Source organism: Telmatherina bonti, assembly GCF_933228915.1.
Source record: "Telmatherina bonti genome assembly, chromosome: 19".
Lineage (NCBI taxonomy): Eukaryota > Metazoa > Chordata > Actinopteri > Atheriniformes > Telmatherinidae > Telmatherina > Telmatherina bonti.
This window is the reverse complement of record NC_136617.1, coordinates 23,832,603-23,860,165: the sequence shown is the minus strand read 5'-3', so window position 1 is coordinate 23,860,165 and position 27,563 is coordinate 23,832,603. Positions and strand designations below refer to the sequence as shown.

Genomic DNA, 27,563 nt, shown 5'->3' with positions numbered 1-27,563 from the left:
ACATGATTACTTTCATAATTTGTTGAATTAAAGAACAACGTATATTCTCGTCTTTTCTTTTCTTTCCCCGTGAAATGTTATGATCTTGAAATGGAGCCCACATTAAGGTCGTGCCAAACAGCCAGCAATAGATTGATGGTTTTAAAAACCCAGGTTTTTATGATGAAGACACTTTCCTCGCAGGTATGCGCTGGTTGTTAGTTACCTGTATTTAACACGCAGGTATTCAGTCCGTTCTGAAGCCAAAACGGTAATTAGTGTTACCATGGAGACGACCCTGGATTAGATCAACAAGTGTTTCAGTTTACAGCAACGTGATAACTTCCTTAGGTGAAGCTTTGGGAAGGAAACTAAATATGCAGAAGCTTGATGCGACTATTCACAGTGTGGGTAGCAGATTAACTGTTGTCATTGTCGCTGACGTTGACTTTTTTGTGTATCATCCACACAGCTTGTACCAGACAGATATCCTGTCTGTTTAACGTTGAAGCAAACGGAAGAAGGTAAGCTTTACTGCACCACCGTGTGTTTGCTCTTTACTTTTTAAATGTTAAACAAAATTTTTTTTAAAAAAAAAAGTCTTATTTCTGTTTTTACAGGCCTTTCTCTCTTTTTTTTCTCTTTCATTCTTTGCACTAACTGAAACAATGAAACGACTCGAGCAGGTAAGGTTTGACGCCTTTTACTCGCTTTCCTCATCCCCCCCTCCACCCCACCGCCACAACGTAGTCAGCTTAAATGAAATATCAAACCCTCTGGAGCTTATCTAAGAAAGCAGAAGATAATTACGATAAGCAAGGGAAAAGGACAGGAATAAATTATACTTGCAAATCTGTTGTCATAGTTACAAAACTCTGAAATGTTGCGCTTTACTGGTTTACATTATTCTATTTCCCACCTTGCTTCATACGTATACATGTCTGAACTTTGGATTTAATTTGTTCAACCTTAACAAGAAGGTTGTTGAGAAAAATCTGCAAGGATTACATGAATGCAGTGTTTGTCTTAGAGGTGGTTTTTCTCATTGCTTTTATCTGCACTACAGATGGAGGATGACTCAACGTACAATATGAGTCAGAAAAGAGAATTTCCTTTTCCCCCAACTTTGCCTTTAACATCCAATGAACCATCCAAACTATATCAAGTAAGAATATAAATGAATTCATCATACAAACTTTTGAAAATCCTGTTTTGCTCATTGTCTCCAGTTAAGCAAATTAACTTTTGTCCTATTATTTTTATCTCTTATTCCATTAGACAATTTTAAGGCACAGTCATTACCCGCCCATCCTACATGCCAATTCATGGACTCTTGCAGCTCCATTCAAAGAGCAACACCACCACCGCACTCCCAGTGAGTCTATTGGAAACAATTACAGCCTCCGTGCCCAGCACTTAAAAATTAATCAACTCCAGCGCAGACGACGCAGCTTTTGTCACCCCTTGGCAAAAGCAGCAAAGCCTTGTATCCTTACAGGTTACTGCATTCATGAGATTTAAATTTGGTTTCTGGTAATTTGTCTGCCTACTCTCCTCAAGACTACTTTAAAAACCTTAAGACTAGACTGTTCTTTTACTTAATGGACTGCAAGCAATTACTCCACTTGAAAAGAGACAAGCAATTACACCAAGGAGAAGGTAAAGACATTTTCCACACATTCTAGTGGTAGCTTAACTTTAAGGAGGATTTTTTTTTTAACCTTAAGCACTTGATCTGATTGATTAATCTTTTTACAGGAACACATCATCTCACACTTCAAACTCATCTCAGGAAAAACATGAGCCAAGAATCTTAGAAATACCCAGCAGCCGGCCTATGAGTCCCAAAGAGCAGCTTGACATAATTCACACTAAAGAGGAGAAGATCAGGACAACTCAGACTGAACCCAGTGACAGAGACTTGGAGGCAAGGATAATAAATTTGTTCATGGACAACTCATTTTCTGATTTGAAATTGGACCATCTCTTTTTAACACACCTTGAGTTTGCTCACACAGAGGTATATGTACTACATCAACACCATTCCCAGTTCTATGTTGGCCCACCAGCCTCACCAGCAGATGGTCAAGATCATGCACCTGCTGCCTCCTGACACTGAGGATAGTAGGAAACACTTCCAGATTTTAAAGGAAAATATGATTGAGGAAGTCAAGAAAGATTACGACTTCAGTCTGAAAAAGAGCATAGGTAAAAAGAAAAAAAAAACAAATCAAAGGAAGTCAGTGGTTCTTGACTTATAATATTGTTTTGTTTAGACATTATCTTCACACCCCAAGAAAGTGTATATTTACCTTTTTTCCCTAAATCTGCACAATTTTATATGTGATTAACACAACTAAGCTATCATGCATTCATATATTCATGGATATGTCACCAGTGGACTACATTCTGATGGACCCATCTGAGTGCCAGCGACTGTCCATCTCCAGCATCCCCAAGCCTTTTCCCAGGAGGGTGATTTGTGCCCCAGTACCTTGGGCCCTTAGCTACAAGGAAGCAAGCATGTGGCAAAGTCAACATCTATTCACTCACAGTCCAATCATGACCCTAATGCAGGATTTCTGGATAGACAGGTAATATGTTCTCATTTCATTTTACAGTAAAAGCTAATTTAATATATCATTACCTTTGTTTGGTGAAGAAACTGACTTGTAAATTATTGAGTACACAAGAAAAATATTGAAATATGTCAAAATTACTCATTTTGAAACTCTGCATTCTGCTGATTTAATTAACCTATAAAATAATTTGGTAAACCAATTACTCAATCTTTTATCCTGTTTTAGCTTTTCATCCTTGAGATTTGTAAAATTGGAGGATCTCTGCCCCAGCAGCCTCCCCCTCCTCCCATCTGAGTTTGAAGAGTTTGTCCAGAGACAGTGCCAAGCTACAAGAGAGGAACTGGTTCAAATGTGAGTGCTACCAGTTTAAACAGACAGTGTGCTATAGGTGTCTAAGCTGCTGCCCAGACTTAGTCACCGCAATGTGTTTTCACATTTTGTCAAATCAGCTGTCCTGCATATTCACAGCCAAACAAGTAAATCCTTTTGTATGTGCAGGCTCATGTTTCCATCTTGTCCACTTTGTCAGACACATGTCAGGCTGTCTCTCAGGGGATTGTTTACACTGAGTTGCATTAGGACTCCATTGCTTCCTTTTCTGTGCACCTGTTGTACAGCCTGTTAGAACATGCAGCAACCTAGGATGTCTGTGTGCAAAGCTGTAATATGAGACACTAATTTGTAGAAATTGATCCCTGTATATAATTTACACCTGCTTGGATACCTTTCTGTTTTTTCCACTGGATGGGTGATGAAAGTATTTTTATTAGAACAATGTTGTGTTCATCATGTAGTGACTACATTGAACAATTAGTTTTTTCCACTGATAGCTCTTTTCACTTAACAAAAAATCTGAAAAATTACATGTTTAGCCACATTAATAACAATCTGATGCTTTAGGATTGGGTAGTAAATTATTTATCAAAAGTAGTTGTTAATTTAACTAAATTGCATATTTGCACGACTCTTAACTCTGCCAGTTGATAATTTTAATCACAACAAAATGGGTAGGAATGAATTGATCAGGATTTTTTTCTTTTTTTAAGGTGGGTGCCTCATTGTGCATCACTATTTGTAACTTATGAGAGCCTGTGGCTGCCTGCTATACTCAACAATACAGAAGCAGCTCCAGAGAGTGTCCAGGAGTTCTTCAGCTGTGCAGCAGCACTCATGTCATTGCACCTCAGAAGTCTTGTCATAGAATCATTACAGGACTTGCTGCAGTTCTTCATGCAATATGAGGTTTGTATTTTTATTATTTGACATGATGCAGTGAGGCATCTAGACATGCTGTCATATGCTGTTGCTGTGAAGCTTTCTCATCATCATCCCTGCATTCTGTTTTTGTCTTTTGTTTTTTTTAGGAGGGAAATGACTTTGGAGAGGTGTTTGATGAAATGACATATGTTCGCTCTCAGGTGTTGCTGATTAAGCTACAAGTCGATGAGACTCACATAAAGTTTATACCCATCTTTCAGGAATGTTGGGAAGTCATTCACAGGGCCTTCATGGAAATCATCAGGAGTGCAGAGAGGCTCCCAAGGGTGCAAACTTTAAATATGAAAATATCTATTTTCTTTTATACACTGAGTTCTTCTATGATTTTGTGTAACACCCAAAAATAACATGCAGTGTATTTTTTGGCCAGGTGGAATGTAACCTCTTTCCTGATATCCATAACTTGTACCTGCACACTGTCAGGTCTGATGAATCTTTGGTCATAAACCTACTTAACAAGGCCAAGGATATTTTCTACAAAAACACAGTGGGACCCCAAAAGTAACAGCAAATGTACATTCTTTTTGTCAAACTTAATAAAAGATAGAGACAATACCAATATTGCATCTTATCCTTCAGGTACCTCAATGTATATAAAAAATACAGCAATCTCCTGGACAACACATCAAAACAAGACATATCAGCATTCCTCAAAGAAAAGCACTCATTGAAAGGATCTACCAAAGTAACTGGATTTTTTTTTTTTATTTAAGATAATTTCTTTTTTCATTTTTGTCCTTTTGCTTATTTGCTGAATTATTTTTACCCTTATTTTAACCCCTAGAAAATTGAGAGCATTAATCACCTGTGGAAGGAGATTGCCTTGCTGCGCATCACAGCGAACTTGTCCATGTTCTGTCTGTATGTTGGGGAAGTCAACAAGTACTTATGTGACAGCGCCAAAAGACTGAAAGACATGATTGTCATGTTTGAAGTGGAGGAAAACCGCAGGCTTAACACAAGGTAAAGGGGAAATATATTTATGGAGCATAAAACTTCATTTCAACAATCAGAAATTTTTATTTATTTATTATTTTCACAGCATCTGTCAAAGTTTTGAGGAAATTAAAGACACAGTCAGAGGAACTCCCAAGACTACTGAGGAGTTGGTGTTTCTCAGCCAGTACATTAATAAGAGCAGTGAGGTGACCTATTACAAGCTGAAAGAAGAGATCAATGCAGCATCTTATCGCCTCAGATTCCTACTGGACTACGCCATTTTGTCTGGTATACCATCTTTCAGTTATTTGCAGTAGCATTGAACTTACAAGTAGTTTATACAGTTGCTCCTAAATTATGGATGATATGTTTTTATTCATATAATCTTAAAGTTGCTGCTACTTGCACTGGCTTTTCCTATTTTTTCCAGCTGATGACTTGAGGTTGAACTCCCGCGTGTTCCAGTGGCCCAGTCAGATCCTGACTGAGCTTGAGGACAGCAGGATTCGTCTTGACATCACAAGAGAACAAGCTGAGAGCCATCTTCAAACAAGGTTACCAGATAAAAGCTACGTAGTCTTAGTCTTGTCAAAGTGCCTTTCTTTTTCTTTCCTGATGACTTGTCCAGGGTGTACCCTGCCTTTCGCCTCATGATTACTGGGATAGGCTCCAGCTTCCCTGTGACTTTTAGTTGGACTGAGTAGCAAAGGAAATGAAGGAATGAATGAGTTTCACTTTAGGCATTACCTAATTTTTCCACTCTACAACTTGTTGTGAGAAAAGCAGTGAGTATAGATTCTAAACTCACTTCTTTTCTCACAACAAGTTGTTATGAGAAAACAACTTGTTGTGTTATCATAGTTAAGACCACAAATAATCCCCTATCTGTTATCAGTGTCTTATCTACATCATTTTACTCTGCTTGGAGATCTAAGTGCCATTCGCTGACTTAGTCAGATCTGCAACATCTCTATATGACTCTTTTAGGATCTGTGAGTTTCACCAGAACCTGCAAGATATGGACAGAGAGATACAAGCTTTTAAGAAGAAGGAAGTGATGAACATAGAGGAGATAAAGAACAACATGGGAAAGCTTGCTCAAATCACAGCCTGCCTTGAGGCTGCAGTCACTGAGCTGGAAGTAAGATAACCACACTCCTTCATTGTGAGATGAACATGTGCATCTCTATCCCTTTTGAAGAGGAAGTGCAAAAACAAAATAGTTTTGATGCTCAAACATCTTTCTACAGAGTGAAACTCAGTGTTTAAATGAGAGGTGGAAAACAAAGATGCTGTTGTTTCTCTATTTTAACAGGAACTCAACACAGAGCAGAGTTTGCTGGACAGGGAGCAGAGCCAGTTCCCAATGCTCCAAATGCTGATAGCTGAGAAACAGCCATTTGAGCAGCTATGGAACACAGCGCTGAACTTTGAGAGCAAGTCAGATGTGTGGATGAACGGTACTGAACTTACAATGGAGACATTACATCTATTCTGTTTTTCCTACATCTATTATAGTTTGAAAATCTCTAAATGACACCAAATGGGACAAATGGCGCGTACACATTTTTTTTCGGATTTTAACTTCTAGGTCCATTTTTGCACTTGGATGCTGAAAAAATCTCTGATGAGTTGGACACCATGTGGAGGACAACACATAAACTTACAAAGACTTTCTCTAATCTTTTGGGGCCTTGTCGTGTGGCAAAAAGCTTCAAAAGCAAGATAGACAGGTTCAAGCAACACCTGCCTATCCTGACAACCATCTGTAACCCTGGAATCAAGGATCGTCACTGGGAGAAGGTCTGCTGATGACTTAAATATATGACCATCATTAGATCAGCTAAGACTGATGCAAGTGTTAATGTGAAGAGTGTCCTGTGTCTCCCAGGATGCATGATGTTGATGTTAATAATTAATGGCACTTCATATCTGTCTGTAGATCAGCAGCCTTGTGGGCTTCCATGTCAAACCAGATATGAACAGCTCACTGCGGAGTGTGTTGGACCTCGGGCTTTCACAGTTCTCTGAGAAGTACAACATTTCACTTACACTGAACCATGTTTATTGCATGCACCATAATCAGATGAAAAAATGTCTTATATGAAAATGTGATGGGTTTTTATTTTAATTTTGACCAAGGTTGGAAGAAATTGGAGCCTCGGCCAGTAAAGAGTACTCTCTAGAAAAATCCTTGGAAAAGATGAAAAAAGAATGGGCCAACCTTCAGTTCTCTTTTTCCGCCTACAGAGATACTGTACGACCAGCAAAAACACAGTCACATACTTTAACATCAGATATGTCATAGGCTGAGATGCTCTAAGATAGTCAGTAACTATGTTAAGTTATTGCCATAAATGCCAATGGTTAGTTGGTAGCCTAAATCAGACTTCTAATGACAAAATTACATTTTATTTTCCTGTAGGGCACCAGCATTTTGTCAGCTGTGGATGACATCCAGGTCCTTCTGGATGACCACGTTATCAAGGCACAGACCATGCGAGGCTCTCCTTTTATTAAGCCAATAGAGGCTGAATGTAAGGTGAGATATGGCATGCATGATTTAGGATGTTTCCTTTTGCATCTTGAAAACAAAGAATCAGAAATGCTACATCTTTGAGATGAGCTAACAATGTTTCTACAGCATATATTTTACATGTGTGATTCTTGACATTTATACCCTGCTTAGAAATGGGAGGACAAGCTGCTGAGTATGCAGGACATCCTAGATGCCATGTTGAGGTGTCAGGCTACATGGCTCTACCTCGAACCCATCTTCAGCTCAGAAGACATCATTGCCCAAATGCCTGAGGAGGGCCGTAAGTTTGTCATCGTTGATGGCTACTGGAAGGATATCATAGCTGTGGCGGTAAGATCCACATAACAGAGGAATTCCTGTTTATATGCTTTCTTTAAAATTGCATACATACCATTTTCTTTGGCATTTGCACTTGCTCTGGTCCAGGTTAAGGATACACATGTATTGGTAGCCACAGACCAGCCCAACATGCTAGAACGGCTGCAAGAGTCCAATGAGTACCTGGATGACATTCAAAAAGGCCTGAATACCTACTTGGAAGAGAAAAGGCTCTATTTCCCAAGGTTTGACAACCTGTGATTGTCTTAAAGTGTCTTGTAATACTCTAAACCATTAATACTTTGTAAGTATAATGGACAATCACTCATTGAGGATCTTAAAAACCTGCGAGTGGCATATATATTTGAAAAGAACATCTGAACAGGACTGAATTGCAACCCTGGAAATGAATTTTCTTGTGTTTGTATAGAGTGAAGAAGACTCTTAATTTCAATATGAAATGTCAAGTTACATGGTATTAACATCACTTAAACATGATTGTTTCAGCCTGTTAATTATCCAAGTCTTTCCAGATTCTTCTTCCTGTCAAATGATGAACTGCTGGGGATTCTGTCACAGACCAAAGACCCCCTTTGTGTACAACCCCACCTGAAGAAGTGCTTTGAGGGCATTGCGAAACTGGAGTTTACAGATGATTTGGAGATAACTGGCATGATCAGTTCTGAAAAAGAAACTGTGCCTTTCACAGAAAAGATCATTCCAGCCCAAGCAAAGGTATTCAACATTGTTTTTGTATTTTGGGTATTCAGTGTTTCATTGGACATAATACTATACCATATGTTGTGAACTGGTGCTGTTACTACCTTTAGGGAATGGTAGAAAAGTGGCTGCTGCAGGTGGAGAATCTGATGCTCAAGAGTGTTCGGCATGTTATTCATCAAGGAGTTAATCAGTATGCAGAGGTACTTAGAAATATTATTTGAATTTTAGCCAGAATATAGAGGTAGGTAATCTTGGCAAAATATAAATATGTGAAGGCTAAATGTTGTTACATCTCTGTTCTCATTTAGATTAAGCTTTTGAAAAGGTTGATATTGCATGAACATTTCATCATTAATAATATATGTCTCAATTTTTCCTGTAGGTGTCGCGGAAGCAATGGGTGTTGCAGTGGCCTGGACAAGTTGTCATTTGTGCCTCCTCCATTTTTTGGACCAGTGAAGTGTCTGAAGCCATTGAGACCAACTCTCTGCCTGTCAGCTTTTAGATTAATCTGTTTTTTGTTTGTTTTGTTTTGTTTTCTTTCTTTTTTCTTTTTTTTTTTAAAGATCAACTTCTGATTAAAGCATAGTTACTTTGTTGTCTAATGTGTGGTAATTTTACATTTCAAAGGCCTATGTAGAGAAGTGCAACGCCCAGATTGCTGACATTGTGGAGTTGGTGCGTGGGAAGCTGCCAGGAGGGGCCAGGATGACCCTCGGTGCTCTTACTGTTATAGATGTTCATGGTAATTTTTAAATTCCAAAATTCAGAGCTATTTCAAATAAACTAAATGTGGGTTTAATTTGCATAAACCATTTTGCTTTTTCCTCTTTTAGCTCGAGATGTTGTGGCCAAACTGTCAGATGACCATGTCTCCTCCCTAAATGACTTTGCATGGATTTCTCAACTGCGTTACTTCTGGGAAGATGGAGAAGTAATGCTACGCATGATTACAACCTGCCTGAAATATGGCTATGAGTATCTGGGCAATTCTCCCCGTTTAGTCATTACACCTCTGACTGATCGCTGTTACAGGTAACTTCATGCTTTATCCTTTCAGCTACAGTTTAATGTACTGCAACTTCTACTACTTGAAACATTTACTTAAAACATTTGTTTATAATGGATTTTTTTGCTTGTAATATTAAAGAACCCTAATGGGGGCTTTGAAGTTGAATTTAGGGGGCGCTCCTGAGGGTCCTGCAGGAACTGGCAAGACTGAGACCACAAAAGATCTAGCAAAAGCTTTGGCTAAACAGGTAGAACAAAACTTTTACAGTAAAATCATACACCTGCATTTTTTTTTTATACTAATGTCTTCATTTGTATTTGCATCTAGTGTGTAGTATTTAACTGCTCCGATGGTCTGGACTACAAAGCCATGAGTAAGTTCTTCAAAGGACTGGCTCAGTCAGGAGCTTGGGCCTGCTTTGATGAGTTCAATCGTATAGAGGTGAGTTAAGTTATTCTTACAGAGATGAATTGAGTTCACCTCTTCTTATTAGCAGATTTATTATAACAAAATAATTTATTCATACTTAATGCTTGAAACATGCTAAAAGTTAGGTGTTGACTTTAGGCCCTTTCCAGTTGTTTGCATAATCTTAGGCTTGTATTACCGTAGAGATTTTTGTTCCATTTTCTAAATAAATGAATATATACAGTTTTTTTTCTTAGTGAACTTTAAAACTTTGCATTAATTTGCACTTTTTATATCTATACACATGTACTCTCCGAACTTCCTCTGAAATGTGCCAGGTAATAAGCATACATCTAAGTTTTGAAATGATTTACATCTCCTGTGAATGTTCTTTTGATCGAGGCAGAAATGCACGTGGGATTTTATCAAGCAAACATTCCTAACTTCACAGCCCATTTCAGCTGTTTTTACAGGAATCTTCAATAAGAAATTTTGGAGACTTTACTTGAAGAAATGCCATATTCAAGATAATGTTTCCAACAGTGTGGAATCAGATGAGAACAAGAACAGCTGTGTTATTTTTATCTTTTTTTTTTTTTTAACCAAACAGATATATTTACAGATTCTTCGAGGTCTGTAGTGTTGCACTATGATACTTCTCATTAACCTACAAGGAATATAGCTAACACTGGCTATAAAGTGGACATTTTGCCATTTTCTTTTCTATGTGTTAGGAAGGCTGTGACAAGTGGCAGGGTGAATTAATTCTGTTGTAATATGCAGGATGTCACCAAATCCCACATGTTGCTCTTTAAAAAAAAAAAAAAAGCCTTAAAACGTGAAATATTGTCTCTCAGATATACAGTTGGCTTGTAATTTAATTTATTAGCTTCATTAAAGTTTTTTTATAACTTCATTTTTTTTACTTAATTTGAATTGTAAAAAAAAAAAAAAGGTTTCCCATTTTGAGATATTCCGCAGACATTTTATTACTCATGAATGTGCCTTTTCCATGTTACAGGTGGTACTTTTATTAAAAGTGCCCCCTCATTACTGTGGATGTTTGTGTCACAGGTGGAGGTACTTTCTGTTGTGGCTCAGCAGATACTGTGCATACAACAGGCTATTGCCAAGAATCTGAAGACATTCATGTTTGAGGGCACAGAGCTTTCCCTCAACCCAACCTGCTCTGTCTTCATCACCATGAACCCTGGTTACGCTGGAAGAGCGGAGCTGCCTGACAATCTAAAGGTATCTGTCAGGTCAAAGTCTAACAATATGATAACTGGCAGTAACTGGTAAGGAAACTCAAATATCAACCTTTCAATCTTATCTTTTAGGCTCTTTTTCGAACAGTTGCTATGATGGTCCCAGACTATGGTCTAATTGGTGAGATATCACTATACTCCATGGGGTTCATTGAATCTCGCAGGTATTGAGAAAAACTTCCTCTTTAAAGGAATATCTTATTTTTAAATGGAAGAATGAATTTATTCATGTGCCAAACATCAATTTGAATTTCACCGACAGTCTTGCCCAGAAGATCGTGGCCACCTACCGTTTGTGCTCAGAGCAGCTGTCTTCCCAGTATCACTATGACTACGGTATGCGAGCTGTGAAGTCTGTTTTGACCGCAGCAGGAAATTTGAAGCTGAAATATCCTGAGGAGAATGAGAGTGTGCTGTTACTTAGAGCCCTGATGGATGTCAATATGGCAAAGTTCTTGGCCCAGGATGTGCCTCTGTTCCAGGTGCCATATTTTGTACCATATCCTCTCGCAGTATAACCTAAGTTGTCTTATGCTAACTTATCATTTTCTTGCTGTTGCCCACAGGGTATCATCTCAGATTTATTTCCCGGAGTCATTCTCCCAAAACCAGACTACGATCTCCTCCTAAAAGCACTCAATAATAATATTGCAAAGCTTAACCTCCAGCCTGTTCCATGGTTCATTGGTAAAATCATCCAGGTATCAAAAGAGGGAACTTTTCACTATTACTAAAGATTTAAAACAGTTCTTGAAAAGATATACTAAATTGCTTAGGCTTTGATTTGTCTTTGAATATAGGTGTATGAGATGATGTTGGTACGTCATGGATTCATGATAGTGGGAGATCCTCTTGGAGGGAAGACTTGTGCTTACAAAGTTCTTGCTGCTGCCCTTGGAGACCTATATGAAGGCTGGTATTAGAGTTTACAATGTACAATTTAGCCATTTTTTGTTACCATTTCATCTTGCTTTAGCTGACCCCTTATGGTCCATTAGCAAACAGTTATGAAAAGTGATTTTATTATATAGATGGGATTCCAGTTCAGTGGTTTTATTCTTTATATTCTTTCTATTAACTGGCTAACTTTTCATGCTCTCAAATCTACCTTTCCATATTTAGCCAACCTGATGGAGGAGTTTGCTGTGAATTATTGTATCATCAACCCCAAGGCAATCACCATGGGCCAACTGTATGGCTCTTTTGATCCAGTTAGCCATGAGTGGTCTGATGGCGTCCTGGCCACTTCCTTCAGGAATCAGGCTATTTCCACTTCAGAAGATCGACAGTGGATCATTTTTGATGGGCCAATTGATGCTGTCTGGATTGAGAACATGAATACAGTGCTGGATGATAATAAGAAGGTAATTGACTTCTTAAACTTTCTTTTAGTGTCTACATACTGCTATGGACATTTGCTGTTTTAGTAAAAGATTTGAATGTAATTGATGACTGGAAACATGTATTTTTACTATGTCCTTCAGCTTTGTCTTATGAGTGGTGAAATTATTCAGATGAGTTCCAAGATGAGTCTCATTTTTGAACCGGCTGACCTGGAGCAAGCCTCACCAGCTACTGTGAGCAGGTGATCAGTTTTGACATAGGCTTCATTGTTATTATATTATGCAAGATTCCCTTTGTAAATGTTTTCTAACAGTCATATGTGCCCCCATATCCTGTGTATGAGGCCCAAAAATTAGAAAATTCTGTCACCTCACTCACTTGCTTTGTCCACTTTTTAGCGTATGTGTGCTCAAATGGGTCAGTCTGAGATCTTTTCCTTTGTGACCTCATGAAGGAAAATAACCACTCTTCCCAGAAAAGGATACTACCTTTGTCCCACCCCCCAGCTACCTGAACATGCCCCCTGTGATGAGCAGGTTTGCATTCTCTCCCTGAGAGGAACATAAAGTGGGCATGGACAGGCACTACTCATGAATATTAAAATATTTAAAAGGTTCAGACTTTGAAACAGTCTGTTCTCTGTAGAGCTCGCGAGAGCCACTTTTGGAATGGCTAAAACTAAGGACCAAGGCTTAAGTAGGGGTTATACTTTTTGAAGACAATGTTATTAGATGTCTGATACCCATATGAAATTGTTGAAACCATATATATTATAGGACCTTTCATGTAAATATGAATCAAAGTGTTTGCATTTATTAAGGTTTTGCATGCACTTTTAATTTTCAGGTGTGGTATGATCTATATGGAACCTCACCAGCTGGGATGGTCTCCTCTCAGAGATTCTTACATGAACACATTGCCAGAAACCCTGAGTGCTGAACATAGACAGCTGGTGAGGTGTCAGATGCCCATATCTTGATTAAATGATCCACAGATTTTAACAGATGCTACTAATTTTGTATCTTTAAGACATTATGTAACTCTTATACCTTCTTGTTTGATTTTTTTTTCCTTGCCCTGTAGATCCTTGAGCTCTTTGATTGGATAGTTCAGCCCTGCCTGGACTTTATAGATAAGGAGTGTCGCTATGTAGTGCAGACATCTCCCATCCACCTGACCTTTAGTCTAATGAAGCTGTATACTTCCCTTATGGGTTAGTAAGAAAAATATTTGCTTAACAAGATCAGCTGGTGTTTAAATTTATCAGCATGTATTTGAGCTTGATGTTAACCTTTCTGTCAAAACCAGATGAAATTTCTACATCAGAAACCAATGGTACACAGAATTTGTCCAGCCAGCAGATAACCATGTGGCTACAGGGTCTCTTCCTCTTTGCGGTCGTGTGGTCTCTGGGGGGAACCATCACTGGAGACAGTCGTAAGAAGTTTGACATCTTCTATCGCACACTGATCGCAGGCATGGATAATGAGCACCCTCGGCCCAAAAGCATTAAACTCAGAAAGAACAACATCTTCCCAGAAAGAGGTTCTAACATATCAAAAATAATTTCGCATCTATAAATCAAATATCTGACATCTTCAGAACATGTGATTATTGTCATGTTATTTTGCAGGCACTATTTATGACTACTACTTCCATAAGGATGGCCAAGGACAGTGGAATGTGTGGACTGATTCTATCACAAAAGAAGAAAACATCATACCTGCTGGAGCCAGCGTGAGTATGTTACCACTGTAACATAGATACTGTGGGTTGCAGTGTTGACTAAAAGGCTGTTGTGTTTTTTACTAGGTGTCTGACCTAATCATTCCCACTATGGACACAGCACGTCAACTGTTTTTCCTGCGCACATACCTGGCGCATGAAATCCCTATGCTATTTGTGGGACCCACTGGCACTGGAAAATCTGTCATCATCAAAAGCTTCTTGGTAAAGCTGCCTAAAGAGCAGTACACACCCAACTGCATCAACTTTTCAGCCCGCACTTCAGCTAATCAGACCCAAGACATTATCATGGCAAAGCTGGACAGAAGAAGAAAGGGCGTGTTTGGACCTCCGATGGGAAAGAAGTGTGTCGTTTTTGTTGGTAAATATCTTCACCCACACAGTACTTAATAAACTGGGATATTACATATGAAGATATTGAAAGGTATTCTCCCCCGATTGCCACAGATGATCTAAACATGCCAGCTAAAGAAAAATATGGTGCCCAGCCCCCAATTGAGTTGTTAAGACAGTGGATTGACCACTATCACTGGTATGACAAGAAAGATACATCCAGACTTAACATAGCAGATGTTCTGTTTATGTCTGCAATGGGACCTCCTGGTGGTGGAAAAAATGACATTACAGGTATGTTGAAAATTAATCATTTTGTCTGCTTTGAAGATTCACTGCAATGAACAAAATGTCTGAAATGCTAGGTCGTTTCACCCGTCATTTGAACATCATCTCTATTGAGTCCTTTGATGATGAAACACTTACCAAGATATTTACCTCCATTGTTGATTGGCACTTCAACAAAGGGTTTGATACATCTTTCTTCAGGTAACTTGTGAGTTCCAGTTTTATATTTGTGAATGTGTAAATCAGAATCAAGTTTAAAGAAAGTTGCAAAGAAAACTTATTACTTTGTCCTAGGCTCGGTAAGATTATGGTCCAGGCCACCATGGCTGTTTACAAGGATACTATTGACAGCTTTCTCCCCACTCCATCAAAGTCCCATTATATCTTTAACCTGCGAGATTTTGCTCGAGTGGTACGTGGCGTGCTTCTGGCTCCACAAACACACTTGAAGGTAAGGGAGCAAAAGAAAACAAGTAAATTATTCTGGTGTGCCATATCATCTCTCTTTAATGTATGCTGTGCTGGAATTGTGTCTTACCTTGGATGCCTCATTTCAGGATGGCGATAAACTGATCCGCCTGTGGATTCATGAAGTTTACCGTGTTTTCTATGACCGCCTCATCGACAATGAAGACAAAGAGACATTTTTTAACATTGTCAAAAATAAGACCTCAAACTTTTTTAAGCTGGGTATAGAAAAGGTACCTTTCCTATTTAATGTATCTATTTTATTATTCTCACAAGTTACATGATGTAAAAAGTGGACCATCAACTATAAACGGCAGTGAACCTGTCTTGTGTTTTCTAGCTCCTGAGCCACCTCAGTCCAGATGGCAACGTAGTAGATGAAAGCATCCGTAGCTTGTTCTTTGGTGACTATGTCAACCCTGATTCTGACACAAAGGCTTACGATGAAATCACAGATTTGCACACCTTACAAGAAGTGATGGAGTTCTACCTCAACGAGTACAACAGCTGCAGCAAGGCACCCATGTCCCTCGTGATGTTCAAATTTGCTATTGAGCATGTTTCCCGCATTTGCCGTGTACTGAAACAAGACAATGGCCACCTTCTTCTTGTTGGTATTGGTGGCTCAGGGCGCCAGAGTGCCACTAAACTGGGCACATTTATCAACGATTACGTCCTGTTTCAGATTGAGCTGACCAAGAACTACAGCATGTCAGACTGGCGCGATGACCTCAAACGGATGATGCTTAAAGCAGGCATTGAGGGAAAAAGTCTTGTGTTTCTGTTTATTGACAGCCAGATCAAGAATGAGGCCATGTTGGAAGACATTGACATGCTGCTTAATACAGGAGATGTGCCAAACATCTTTGCTGCTGATGAGCGTGCTGACATCATTGAGAAAGCACAGGGTATTGCACGCATGGAAGGCAAAAAGATTGACTCAACTCCACTGTCAATGTATAATTTCTTCATTGACCGTGTGAAGGCCAACCTTCACATTGTGCTAGGTATGTTCTTTTTATTATTGTTGTGAAAATGTGATTTTATCACATAGTTTTAACAGAAAAATAATGTTTTCAATAGCGATGAGTCCCATCGGTGATGCATTTAGGAACCGTCTTAGGATGTTTCCCTCCCTGATAAACTGCTGCACCATTGACTGGTTTCATGCATGGCCAAATGATGCCCTGGAAATGGTGGCCCACAAGTTCTTAGAGGATGTGGAAATGGAAAGTGACGTCAGACTGGAGTGAGAGAGTTTAAAGAATATGACTTGGCTTGGCTTGGGTTTGAGTTGTGTTTCCTTAATTTCCTGACTTCTCATTATCTTGTGTCTAAGGGTGGTGGAGATGTGTAAGAACTTCCAGACAAGTGTCAGAGAGATGTCTCAAAAGTACTTCTCTACACTAAGGAGACACAACTATGTCACACCCACCTCCTATCTTGAGCTTATCCTTACCTTCAAGACTTTACTCACAAAAAAGAGGAATGAAGTGAATACTGCAAAGGACCGATATATTGTTGGGCTCCAGAAATTGGAATTTGCTGCATCTCAGGTGATGGAACCTGTTAAAACTTCCAAGCGTAAATCAATAATACTGATATTTTCCCACTTACTTCATGTTATTGCTGTCCATTAACAGGTATCAGTGATGCAGCAGGAGCTTACAGCCTTGCAGCCAGAGCTCATCCTGACCTCAGCTGAGACTGACAAAATGATGCTGAAGATAGAGGAGGAAACCGTAGAGGTGGATGCTAAGAAGGAGCTTGTGTCTGCTGATGAGAAAGTGGCGAATGAAGCTGCAGCTGCGGCTCAAGCCATTAAGGTATCCAGAGCACCAATGCCATCCCAGTTATTTAGTTGTTTCTTATTTGACTATATATTATTTTCAATGAATTTAGAATTCATACAGAGCAGTAATTTGGTTCGAAGCTTTTTATATGTGAGCACAATGATTGCGTATCCTATTGGTTTTTTTTTTTCAGGATGAATGTGAGGGTGACCTGGCGGAAGCAATGCCTGCGTTGAATGCTGCTCTTGCAGCTCTTGACACTTTGAAACCTGCAGACATTACAGTTGTAAAATCTATGCAGAACCCACCAGGTCCAGTCAAACTAGTTATGGAGTCCATCTGTATAATGAAAGGCATCAAACCTGAAAGAAAACCTGATCCCAGTGGCTCAGGTAAAATCTCACCATTGCCAGAATGATGTTTTTAGGGTATGGTTCCTTTTGACAAACTGCATAGAGGATTCACTTTTAGAATACCTATGTTGCAGGTAAGATGGTTGAGGATTTCTGGGGACCATCTAAGAAGCTCCTTGGTGACCTGAAGTTTCTGGACAGCCTTAAAGCTTTTGACAAAGACAATATTCCTGCCCCACACATCAAGAAAATCAGAGACAAGTTTATTGACAACCCTGACTTTCAGCCCTCAGTCATCAAAAATGTGTCTTCAGCTTGTGAGGGTCTCTGTAAATGGGTACGGGCAATGGAAGTGTATGAACGTGTAGCCAAGGTTGTAGCCCCCAAGAAAGAGAGACTGAAGCTGGCTGAGGACGAATTAGCTGTACAGATGGAAATGTTGACTGTGAAGAGAGCTGAGCTGAAAAAGGTTGAGGACAGACTGCAGAACCTGAATGATGACTTGGCTGCAATGATTAACAAGAAGAAAGACTTGGAGAACAACATTGAACTGTGTTCTCAAAAGCTTATCAGGGCAGAGAAACTGATTGGAGGACTGGGTGGGGAGAAGGACAGGTGGACAGAGGCTGGAAGGCAACTAGGAATTAGGTAAAACACAATATAACTCTTCTGTATATAAACTTATTCTGTGAGTTATGATGTGTAGATTTTATATTAATCTGATGCTGTCTCCTGTCCACAGATACACCAACCTGACAGGTGACATTCTCCTCTCTGCCGGAATTGTGTCTTACCTTGGAGCTTTCACTGTGGATTACCGTATAAAGTGTCAGCAGCAATGGCAAATCCTGTGCCAAGAGAAGAAAATCCCTTCCTCTAAGGACTTCACCCTCAGTAACACTCTGGGTAACCAGGTGGCCATCAGGTCATGGCAGATTGCTGGACTACCAGTTGATTCTTTCTCCACAGAAAATGGCATCATTGTTTTCAACTCCCGACGATGGCCATTAATGATTGATCCACAAGGCCAAGCCAACAAGTGGGTCAAGAACATGGAGAAGGTCAATAAGCTTGCTGTTATCAAACAGTCTGATGGAAACTATGTGAGAATCTTAGAAAACTGCATCCAGTTTGGGACCCCTGTTCTTTTGGAACAAGTTGGAGAGGAACTTGATCCAGTTCTTGAACCTGTGTTGCTGAAACAAACCTTCAAACAGCAGGGTGTGGAGTACATGAAGATAGGAGAGAATATTGTAGAATATTCGAAAGACTTTTTGTTCTACATGACCACCGGACTGAGGAACCCTCATTACCTCCCTGAAGTGGCTGTGAAAGTCTGTCTGCTGAACTTTATGATCACTCCACAAGGTTTACAGGACCAGCTTTTAGGGCTGGTAGCAGCTAAAGAGAAACCAGAACTGGAAGAAAAGAAGAACCAGCTCATCCTGGAGAGTGCTGCCAACAGCAAGCAGCTGAAGGAAATCGAGGATCAGATCTTAGAAGTGCTCTCCTCCTCTGAGGGAAACATCCTGGAAGACGAGACTGCAATCAAGATCTTGTCCTCCTCCAAAATACTATCTGAGGAGATCTCTGAGAAACAAAAAATTGCCAGTGTCACTGAGAAAGAGATAGATGACACTCGCATGGGCTACCGTCCTGTAGCTGAGCACTCTTCCATCTTGTTTTTCTGCATCTCGGACATGGCCAACATTGAGCCAATGTACCAGTACTCCCTGATGTGGTTCATCAACCTTTACCTTTATTCCATATCGGAAAGTCCAGAAAGCAACGATGTGGCTCAAAGAATCAACAATATTGTTGAACACTTTACCCTCAGCATCTACAATAATGTCTGTCGTTCACTTTTTGAGAAGGATAAGTTGCTTTTCTCACTTCTGCTCACCATAGGCATCATGCAAGGTAAAGGCCAGGTTGATAATCAAGTCTGGCGTTTTCTCCTCACTGGTGGCATTGCATTGAATAACCCACATCCCAACCCTGCTCCAGAGTGGCTGTCTGATAAATCTTGGTCAGAGATAGTCAGGGCTTCCAATCTTCCAAACCTGAAGGGGTTTCTTGAACATGTCAAAGAAAACATCTCCAAATGGAAGAATCTTTATGATTCAGGAAAGCCTCATAAGGACCAGTTGCCTAACCAGTGGAGTAAGTTGATTGGACTGGACCGAATGGTGTTAATTAGGTGCTTCAGGCCAGATAAACTGGTTCCAGCCGTGCAGGATTTCATAGTGGATAACATGGGGCAAGCTTTCATCGAACCACCTACCTTTGACTTGGCAGGAAGTTACAAAGATTCAAACTGCTGCTCCCCTCTCATCTTTGTGTTGTCACCAGGATCTGATCCAACTGCAGGTGATTAATCACTTATACACTGGCCAAATCCATTTATAAACACACTGTAGTTCCACACTACATAGCCAAAGTGACAATATGCTGAAGTTTGGAAACATCTGGGGACACTGAGCTTAAGTGTTGGATGCTAAAAAATTTAAAATAGTTTTTTTCTTTTAGGTCTGCTGAAGTTTGCAGATGACCAAGAAATGGGGGGTAGTAAGACCCAAACCATTTCCCTCGGTCAGGGACAGGGACCCATTGCAGCTCAGATGATTCACAAAGCAATCAAGGAAGGCACCTGGGTGGTGCTGCAGAACTGCCACTTGGCCACCAGCTGGATGCCTACTTTAGAGAGGATCTGTGAGGAAACCATCACTCCAGAAAACACACACCCTAACTTTAGGTATCAAACTCTATACAGCCACTTTAAACTGCAGCTGGCATTTTGCATCAATGTTAGAAACTAGATCTCTTTTCGCTCTTTTTTTCAGATTGTGGTTAACTAGTTACCCATCTGACAAGTTTCCAGTCAGTATCCTGCAGAATGGGTTGAAGATGACCAATGAGCCTCCTAAAGGAATTAGAGCCAACCTGTTGCGTTCCTACATCAGTCACCCCATCTCTGACCCTGACTTCTTTGAAAGCTCAAAGAAACAGGTTATTTGGCAGAAGCTCCTGTTTGGTCTGACTTTTTTCCATGCTCTGGTGCAGGAGAGGAGGAACTTTGGACCTCTGGGTGAGAAATACATTACACTGTATATATTTAATCCCTGCATGTTTAAACATATTTTGCCTTATTTTTTGTTTGTTTTTAAAAAGTGATGATTTTGAAATGTGTAAAACTGATTCTTATTTTGTTACTATTTCTTTTTTTTGTCAGGGTGGAATATTCCCTATGAGTTTAACGAGTCTGACCTACGGATCAGTATCAGGCAGATCCAGATGTTCCTGGATGAGTATGAGAATGTTCCATTGGAGGCACTCACATATCTCACAGGTTAGATTCACCACAGGGGAGCGATTTGCATCAGTGAAATGGGTGAAAATGGGGGCATTCTGAGTATTTAGGTCATCCTTGACTCACAAACTGGCATACTTCAAGCTTTGGAGCCAAAATTACTTCTCTATATTTCTTTGCTTGATGAAATGAGAATGCAATAATTTACTTCAAACCTCTAATCAATTGGGATGGCATTTCTCTCAGGTGAGTGCAACTACGGTGGCAGAGTTACGGATGACAAAGACAGACGTCTCCTGCTTTCGCTCCTGTCCATCTTCTACAGTTGGGATCTGATTGAGAAGGATTGCTACCACCTGTGTGAGGGAGATCTGTATTATGTTCCTACTCATGGACCCTATCAGGTACTGTCACAGCTCTGATTTGTTACAATGAACACTTTCCTGCAAACTGCTATTTTCCATTGTCATTAGTACTGATGTGACACGGAGCAGTTTTTTGTTGTTGTTTAGTTTTTTTTATTAGACCGAGTTGGGCACAGTAAATGCTGTTTGTTTTTGTTGTTGTTTTTTTACCTCAAAATGTATGCAAATCGTATCAGATCTTGAAGACACAAATGTAACTAGAAAAGCACTCAGAGAGTGCAAACCTCTGCCAAGGCCCACAGTTTAAAAAAAAATTCCTGGAACCAAACAGTAAACCGGATCCCCACCGACATTAAATCAGTTCTTCTTTTTGACATTTCCAACAACTCCTGAAAATTTAATGAAAATCTGTCCATAACTTTTTGAGTTATCTTGAACACAAACAAACAGACAAACATACAGATAAATGCTGGTAAAAACATAACCTCCTTGGCAGAGGTAATTATCCAGTTTCACCAAAGTGGTCTAAAAAGCAGCCCTGTGTTCATTCAAACAGGCCCGGGTTTCTCACTGAGTAGAGTGAAAGATCATAAAATTCCTTTTGTGTTTATCTGATTTCTATTCAAGACATTTTGACAAAATAGAATTTATATTATTAACATAGGAATGTGGTAATATACAGTTTGTGCATCTTATTTCCTTATTTCAGAGTTATGTCGACTACATTCGAAGACTACCAATTTGTGCTGATCCTTGTGTGTTCGGACTTCATAGCAATGCTGATATCACAAAGGATAATCAAGAGACCAATCTGCTGTTGGATGGCGTGCTCCTGACTCTACCAAGGGAGTCTGGTGGCGGAGCTAAGTCTCCTCAGGTTTGTATTGTCTGTTGTCTGAAGAACTTGAACATTTTTGTTTACATGATAAGGTAGAACTTATTAAAGGCAACAGAAGTGTTTATCCCCACGTGGTGATGGTGTTTGTCATCTCTGGGAGTTGTCCGAACAGGCACCTTAATTTCCGAGTCCACAAGAAGCTAAATATTTTTATGTAATGAGAAATCATAGAATGAACACATGTTGTAGAAAGCAGAGTATTGTGATAACAACCTGTAGGGATGTGCTGAAGATAGACAAAATATAAAGAAAACTGATGAAAAGCAATTTCTCAATATCAAATGTGGGTGAACCAAAGATTTTTATTGATTATACACAAAAGTGGTATCAGAAAAACTGACAAAACTGAAAGTTGAAGAGTCAACCAGTCTAATCTGAAAATTGTTCTGCTCTGACACTCACCACCCATGTTCAGTGTGTAAGATTTATTAATATATGGTAGGCATAGAAATAACTACTAATACCAAGCACAGGGGTTGATGGATGGTGGCTGTCAATGGCCAAAACTCTTCCAGTTATAAACAAGTTTACACCTGTAAGCGGATCCAGTGGCTACAGGTGCAGGGTTGACTACACTACAGGTAACCTCTTCAAAATGAAGTACAAATGTGCTGTCTTATTCTATTCACTTTTCAAGGCATTATCTATCTGAAATGGTGCTCTAGCACTTATCAAATAAAGCCAGTATGACATGTTCAAAGTTGCCCATTCAGAAACACTGTGGTCAAAATGTTAGCCAAACATGACCGCTACCATATGTGTGAGCACATGGCAAGTCGATGTAAGTGGCACATTCTAAGAGAAAGCATTTAACAAAGTGAGTAGATACCATTAGAAACACAATTTTTAATAATATATTACATTTTTCTTGTCATTAACCTTTTTACAAGCCACACCTAAATAATTCTACATATCACAAGTGAAAATGTCCATGTTTACTGCACAACCCAAATAACGGATGAAATACAAGTGCTGCTGTCTTTTACTATAGATCAAATTTGGCATTTGTGTTCTTTGTGATGTAGGAAGTCGTGGAGGAGCTTGCAGAGGACATCTTGTCTAAGCTGCCAGCAGACTTTGACATTCAAATGGTGATGGATAAATATCCAGTTATGTATGAAGAATCAATGAATACTGTGTTGAGGCAGGAAGTCATCCGCTTTAACAGGTACAGTCAAAACTGCAGTTTTATCAAGATGAAAAGGATAAGTTATGCTTTCCTTTAAATTAAGGCCTGATTTATTTTGTCTCTCTTCTCGACAGACTTACAGATGTGGTGCGTGCCAGCTTGATAAACATCTGCAAAGCTTTAAAGGGACAGATTGTAATGTCCTCTGAGCTTGAGAATGTTTTTAACAGCATGCTGGTGGGCAAAGTGCCCACTATGTGGGGAGCCAAGTCGTACCCATCTCTCAAACCACTGGGAAGTTACGTGACCGATCTGTTAGCCAGACTACAGTTCCTGCAAGTAAGATTTATGACTGATTTGGGCCACATAGACCTTGAGAATACTTGGGATGTGACTGGTGAGATGAATGTAATGCACATCCAATAGTTCATGTGTGAAGTTTTCTTCATCTGAAGTAGTTGTTTATAGCAGTTTATAGTAGTTATAGTTCAATAGCAGTTACATAAATTTATTAAATAACTTTTGGTATGCTTTGCCCAAGTTTTCCACTAATTCCTATTTGTTGGTCCGGACAGGATTGGATAGATAAGGGACCACCAACAGTCTTCTGGCTCTCTGGTTTTTATTTCACTCAGTCATTTCTTACTGGAGTGGCTCAGAACTTTGCCAGAAAGTACACTATCCCCATCGACTACATTGGCTTTGAATTTGAGGTATGTTTTGTTTCTTGGCCTTTTGGCCATATTAAGTCATAATAATATAGGGACAAACTGTGCTCATACTCTCAGTTCTGTTCCAGGTAACCAAAGAAGAGAATCACATGGAAGAAAAGGCGGAGGATGGAGCATATGTTAAGGGTCTTTTCATGGAGGGGGCACGTTGGGACCGACAGAACATGGTCATTGGGGAGTCTTTTCCTAAGATCCTGTTTGATTTTTTGCCCATCATCAAGCTCAAACCAGGGGAAATGTCCAAGTTTCAGCATGAGAATATCTATGTTTGCCCTGTTTACAAAACAAGTGCCCGTCGAGGGACCTTATCTACCACTGGGCACTCCACCAACTATGTTCTGTCAATCGAGCTACCTTCTGACAAGCCACAGAAGCACTGGATTAACCGTGGGGTGGCGTGCCTTTGCCAGCTGGATGACTGAGAACGTTGAGCTTTGTTCACCTACTCAACTCCTGTATAAGTCAAAGAAATATACAATTTTTGCGAGATTTAAAGAAGTCACAGTTATGCTTCTTGTTTTATTTATTTTTATTAAAGCCAAATGTTTCACTGTAGGGATTTTGGTTAATTGGATGGCTGCCATATATTGTGCAAAATGACCTTCTGTAGATGGTGTGTGTCTGGAGTCCTAAATCGATAAGCAAATTTTATGAAATTCTCTCAGAATGAAAGCTGTAAAAACCTTTAATCCAATGAAGGGTCGTGGGGAAGATGGAGCCCATCCAGGGCACAGCTTGGACAGCTCGCCAGTCCACACAGAGACAAACAGCCACTCACACCTATGGGGAATTTAGAGTAACCAGTTAACCTGACATGCATGTTTTTGGATGGTGGGGGGGGGGAGCTGGAGTACCCAGACAGAACCCATGCATACACAGCGAGAACATGCAAACTCCACACAGAAAGACCACTATCCAAACCTCTAGGATTGAACCAGCAACCTTCTTGCTGTGAGGCCACAGTGCTAACCACTATGCCACCGTGCAGCCCAACCTATAACCCATGTAAACCCATGTTTTGTTATGTTGCTAGTTATTTACACAAATGTTTCTCAGGACTTGCATCTCCAAAAATTTTAGATTATAACATCAGTCATTATATATACTTTTCTATCTCTGCTCTATCTACTAAAAGAAAATCTGGTTTGATGAATGTTTTATATGGATTGATTCCTGCTCACACTGCAGAATACAACCAGTGGCAAAAAGAAGAAGGAATCACAACCCTTACAGCATTTTTGTTAAAGATAAGAATGTAATTTAACAGTTGAATATTTTGTAAAACAAAAAACAATTTTTTATTTATACCAAAATTTTAAAGTCCTTACCTGGACTGTTTGCCTGTCATTTAGTTCGTATGACTTGGCTGAAAACAGGTTTTAACACTTTTTGTTCACTGGAGAAAACCATCATCGTCTTTAAAAGGACCTCAGAATCACCAAACTCTTTTCCGCTGACTGAATGAGAAAAATCTCAGTTTCCAAATATACGTATAAATTTACAATAGATGTAATGACATTTGTCTCCTCTGGTCGCTTACCAGATAGCAACCTAATTGCAATGACTATAAAAATGTGTTTTTGTTTCCCTCAGCCATTTAACTTTATATCCTTTATTAGACGCACAATAAGCAAAGATACTGGTACAATCTCTTTGGTAAGTAGAGTATTGACTCGCTGAAGACCACTTTCATCCAGCCATCAACGGCCTCCTGATTGTTTCTTAATGCGCATTTCCTTAACGCAACTTTTCCATTTTATTTGCTCCACATTTTAGACACAGCTGACTGAGAACATCTTTCGCCAAATTCTGCATGAAATTACATTATTTTAAGGAGTTTTATATTCCATTTCACAAGCTATCAGATCTCTCAATGGCACTATGTTTCCTGTCAATCAGTCGAGTCGAGCTCATTAAGGTCCACAAGCTCTATTTGACAAGGTGATTTGACTTTTTCCCCTATTTGAGCTAGACCAGTGCTTGTCAAACTGGGGGTTAGGATCCCCATGGGGGTCACAACATCAATGTAGGGGGGCACCACATAATTGTAAGAAAACATTTATAGCCTACATTTATCAAATTAATTTTCTATTTTTACCAGGGTTGTCCAAATTTAATCTTTAACACAGAGATAAACCTGTATTTATTTTAAACACATTGAAGCATAAAAAAATACTAAGTATACATGCCATATTAAATTTCACATTTGACATTCACTATGCAAGAACAGCTGATTTTGGGCAGCAGTGAACCACCAAAAACACTTTATTCTCCTTACATTTGGTGAATGACTGCAAGACAACACATTTGATGTAGCACACAAATAATCCCACGATCATTGTGTGGTGTGTGGGTTGTGAACACCAATGTATGTTATCTTAGGCACTATGGTTTAAAAGGTTTGAGAAGCACTTAACTAAACAGTAGTTTGTCCCAATTTTTAAATATGCTTTACAAACTTAGACTACCCAGGTGTTAGATATTTGTACAAAACAACTGAATGACTCCAAGACTGGCAGCGGTATTACGTTTGCAGCAGCTATAGACACTGTTGTGTTACATGTTTGCATTTTCTAATAGGTTAAATTATTTTTTTCCACTATGGGTTGTGGTTCAGGGCTTACCCTTTGATAATAAACTTGATATTATATAACAATATTTGAACAGTATGGTATTTGCATCGTCCTTCACAGTAAAGCCGCATTCCCTTTTTCAAGTTTACCACTAGATGGCAGCAAAGACTAACCTTTTTCATCGCGGACTCTTGGGCCCACAATGAGACACCTCCTGTGCAGTTTTTAAAAAGCAAAAGATATTTACATAATAATGATTTATGTTGTTGCATAAAATGGTGTATTGAAGGTCAAATGGCAACACTTGAAGTAAAAACAAACAGCAAAGTATATGGTCTGGAACTTGAATGAAAAGCAGGAATAAATAGTTTAAAATCAGTGTAATAACAGACCATTCATCTCTGCTTGGTAGCAGTAAGATGCTGAATCTTTCTCACAATTCCCAACAGTCCTCCTGCCAGGAGAATAAAAAGGATTTTCGGTCCTGACAGGCAGATTCATGGCTTAATTCTCAAATGCTGTGATTTGGAGCAGGATTAATGTTGTTTCTTGTCACACCAAGCATGCATCATAAGAAAGGACGCCACAAATCCACACTAAATCTTTTCATGAATCGCCAAATTTAACCAAATCTTGAAAGGGGAGGCATTTAGCGTCACAGCCCTAATGAATTACAAAAATCCCCCCAATAACTTTAAATCAGATGTTAGAAATGGCACTGGCTGGTTGTATTTATGTCTGCTTTGCTTGAAGTTTGATGCTTGATGTTTGCTGTGGTCAGCACTTGGTGGGGTTGAATGTAATTCATCTGACATCTGAATTCAGAAGCCGCACCATCGCCAACCACATGCTCTAAGCCATAAGTTACTGAAACCTTCAATCTGTAAGTTATTAAATGCAGATGATTAAGGTTGTTGTGTCAAATGCTCCCAATAGAGTTCAGTGTGACTGCAGCCTCAGACAGTAGAACGTTTTTACTCACTGACTGCACGATGAAAATTATTCCATTTTTTTTCTTAAGCAATGACACCCCAGAGTAAATATTTTACTGCAGTTATTACATTATGTTAATTCAGAGCTAATAATGGAAGTTTCTCGTTACTTCAGATAAGGATCCCCTGAATGATTAACCCCGAATGATTCTGTATTTTATAATGAAGTTATGACCCTGAAAAATGACTCATCA

General features: G+C 39.4%; 1 protein-coding gene across 1 annotated transcript; it reads left to right on the top strand.

Annotated features, from left to right (window-relative positions):
• Nucleotides 1-647: 647 nt before the first annotated feature.
• dnah3 (dynein axonemal heavy chain 3) lies at nt 648-24,226 on the top strand (the record flags this gene model as incomplete). Its single annotated transcript, XM_079258752.1, has 61 exons — nt 648-665; nt 1,046-1,144; nt 1,258-1,446; nt 1,772-1,906; nt 1,998-2,187; nt 2,378-2,573; nt 2,787-2,912; nt 3,608-3,803; nt 3,926-4,105; nt 4,210-4,340; nt 4,419-4,524; nt 4,624-4,802; nt 4,882-5,066; nt 5,209-5,332; nt 5,766-5,919; nt 6,094-6,238; nt 6,370-6,581; nt 6,721-6,812; nt 6,921-7,035; nt 7,204-7,320; nt 7,468-7,647; nt 7,744-7,880; nt 8,169-8,370; nt 8,466-8,558; nt 8,741-8,851; nt 8,989-9,103; nt 9,195-9,393; nt 9,509-9,617; nt 9,698-9,811; nt 10,853-11,029; nt 11,119-11,210; nt 11,309-11,528; nt 11,613-11,747; nt 11,847-11,958; nt 12,169-12,410; nt 12,531-12,631; nt 13,237-13,342; nt 13,474-13,603; nt 13,699-13,935; nt 14,024-14,127; nt 14,203-14,497; nt 14,584-14,763; nt 14,835-14,958; nt 15,052-15,208; nt 15,315-15,458; nt 15,566-16,232; nt 16,309-16,474; nt 16,565-16,781; nt 16,869-17,051; nt 17,212-17,410; nt 17,506-18,019; nt 18,114-19,741; nt 19,901-20,126; nt 20,215-20,459; nt 20,604-20,720; nt 20,928-21,085; nt 21,756-21,923; nt 22,970-23,112; nt 23,208-23,412; nt 23,649-23,786; nt 23,873-24,226. The coding sequence occupies 61 exons, from the start codon at nt 648-650 to the stop codon at nt 24,224-24,226; spliced, it is 12,033 nt and encodes a 4,010-aa protein (XP_079114878.1).
• Between the last annotated feature and the right edge of the window lie 3,337 nt (nt 24,227-27,563).